Source organism: Pteropus alecto, unplaced genomic scaffold, assembly GCF_000325575.1.
Source record: "Pteropus alecto unplaced genomic scaffold, ASM32557v1 scaffold28, whole genome shotgun sequence".
NCBI classification, from domain to species: Eukaryota; Metazoa; Chordata; class Mammalia; order Chiroptera; family Pteropodidae; genus Pteropus; species Pteropus alecto.
In genome coordinates this window covers 3,219,102-3,221,064 of record NW_006441063.1, presented here as the reverse complement: position 1 = coordinate 3,221,064, position 1,963 = coordinate 3,219,102, and the positions used below count along the sequence as shown (strand labels likewise).

The 1,963-nt window shown below is 31.3% G+C and overlaps 1 protein-coding gene across 1 annotated transcript in view; it reads right to left on the bottom strand.

The window, feature by feature from the left end:
- The window catches only part of RPGR (retinitis pigmentosa GTPase regulator), a 46,900-nt gene that overhangs the window by 20,533 nt on the left and 24,404 nt on the right, over positions 1-1,963 (bottom strand). Inside the window, 2 exon segments of the mRNA XM_006918260.3 lie at positions 1,505-1,570; positions 1,897-1,955. Of these exon segments, the coding sequence (XP_006918322.2) occupies positions 1,505-1,570; positions 1,897-1,955 (125 nt within the window).

The window sequence follows — 1,963 nt, the reverse complement described above, 5'->3', positions numbered from 1 at the left end:
CTGCTGAACAAGATAAGGCAAAAGTCAAATTGTTGACCTAATTTCTACAAGGTAATGGATTGAAATATTTGTTTAATTTGGGTCTCTAAACAATAAAACCTCACTAAATCAAATTTTATAAATTGTGATGAGTGTCAGGCCCAGGAAGAGGTTAATTTTGTTGCTAAAGAAATTATTAAGAAAGCACAAATTAAAATTTTATAGAAATACTATAATAAATCATTTTTATTCACTAAAGTAGGGCTGATAGGGCCTCTACTAAAAAGAAGTATATAAAGTATAAAATATATATCAGTTTAAGAGGAAGTGCCTTCTTTTTCTATTTGTTTTAGGTCTTATTCTTCAAAAAGTCATGATTCTTTCAAGAGCCCTGAGAGAGACAGAGGCTCAGGTGCCAGAATTTTCAAATGTGCCTTTATTTCACTAGCAAAATAAAGCAGCACAGAAGAGGCAGAGCCCAGAGTTTAAGACAAGAGGAAGGAAAGACACAGGAAAGCTCTCTACTTGGAAGTATAGTTGGTCAGTAAGTCACTCAACACTCACTGAGCTTCCACAACTGTGTTAGGAGAACAGCTCTCCCATATTTAAAAAATGCTGTTATTCACCATGCCTCTCAGTTAAATATAGATAAGACTAATGAGAATTGGCACTAAATGTTTATAATGTAGCAAGATTCTTTTGTTTTCAGTGACTTTGATTTTAAGACATTTCAGCTTAACAATGTGGCAAAGGCACTAGAAATATAAATTCAATGTATTCTATAGCCTTCTTCCCTCAATTTACATTTTTCTAATTTATTCTTCAAATTCTCAAACTACTCATCCTTTCGCCCCACTAGTCCTTAAAGCCAGGAAAAGCAAAGGATTTTAGGGTAGGCCTTTATCTCTAGAGTTGTGAAAACCAAACTATTCCTTCCTCATGCTATTGTTATTCATTATAGGTCTGTTTTTTATCATGTTTCCCTCCCCCCCCACAGTTTCTGACTAATTTCCAAATGTTTAATCTTGTTTTTACGCTATCAATTCCTTGATAAATTAAAGTCCATTCCAAATACTGGAAAAGCAATTATCAAATATTTTTGCTAAAACCACAACATTTTAGAGCAAGAAAAGATGTTAATATCATTCTATGAGGTAGCATAGTAACTCACCCAAAGTCATACTCAATTAAAGTCTGAGAACCACTCTTAAAGACAGTAGCCTCTTCCAATACTTAAGAACTACAACGATAATCTTTTGCCTTGATGGCAAGAAAATATGGCTATTATGATTTGTTAGTGACTTCAAAGAGCAAATTTCAGCAATGAAATTGTCACTCTTGTTGCATCACAGAAAATGCATACCAATAAGCCCAAATTGAGGCTGTCTACATTGTATTCCTTTGTCTTTTAAATACTAAAGTAAATGAATACTTACCTTTCTTGTGTTCTTTCCAGAAACCTTTTAAGAAAAAAAATTTAAACTGTTCTTACCCACCATAATAAAAATAACTCTCTATATTATACCTTTTGTTTCTGAATTGGTGATAATTTTAAAGACTTTTCATTGGAATTTAGGCTCATCATATGTGTCTGAAATAAATAAAAAAAAGCATATGTTCTAAAAATAATAAAGACTATATATATGATTACATATTTATACATCCTAAAATATATGTAAATACAAAACAGTAATATCAATTCTCAATTGCATACTTATGATGTGAAGATCTAAATGACTTTTATTGTATGTAACCTACACCTCAATAAAGTTGATTTAAAAACAAAATGAAACCAAAACAAAAAGCTTTCTATGCATATAACAGTATAGGAAGTATACAAATACACAGACACACAAAAATACATAATGAACCAAAAATCAAACTTATATCTAGATACATAAATAAGAAAACCATTACCATATTTAAGACATCAGTAGTTTCTCCAAGGCTTTCTGAATCTACTGTTGAAGAACTGTCTGCCTCT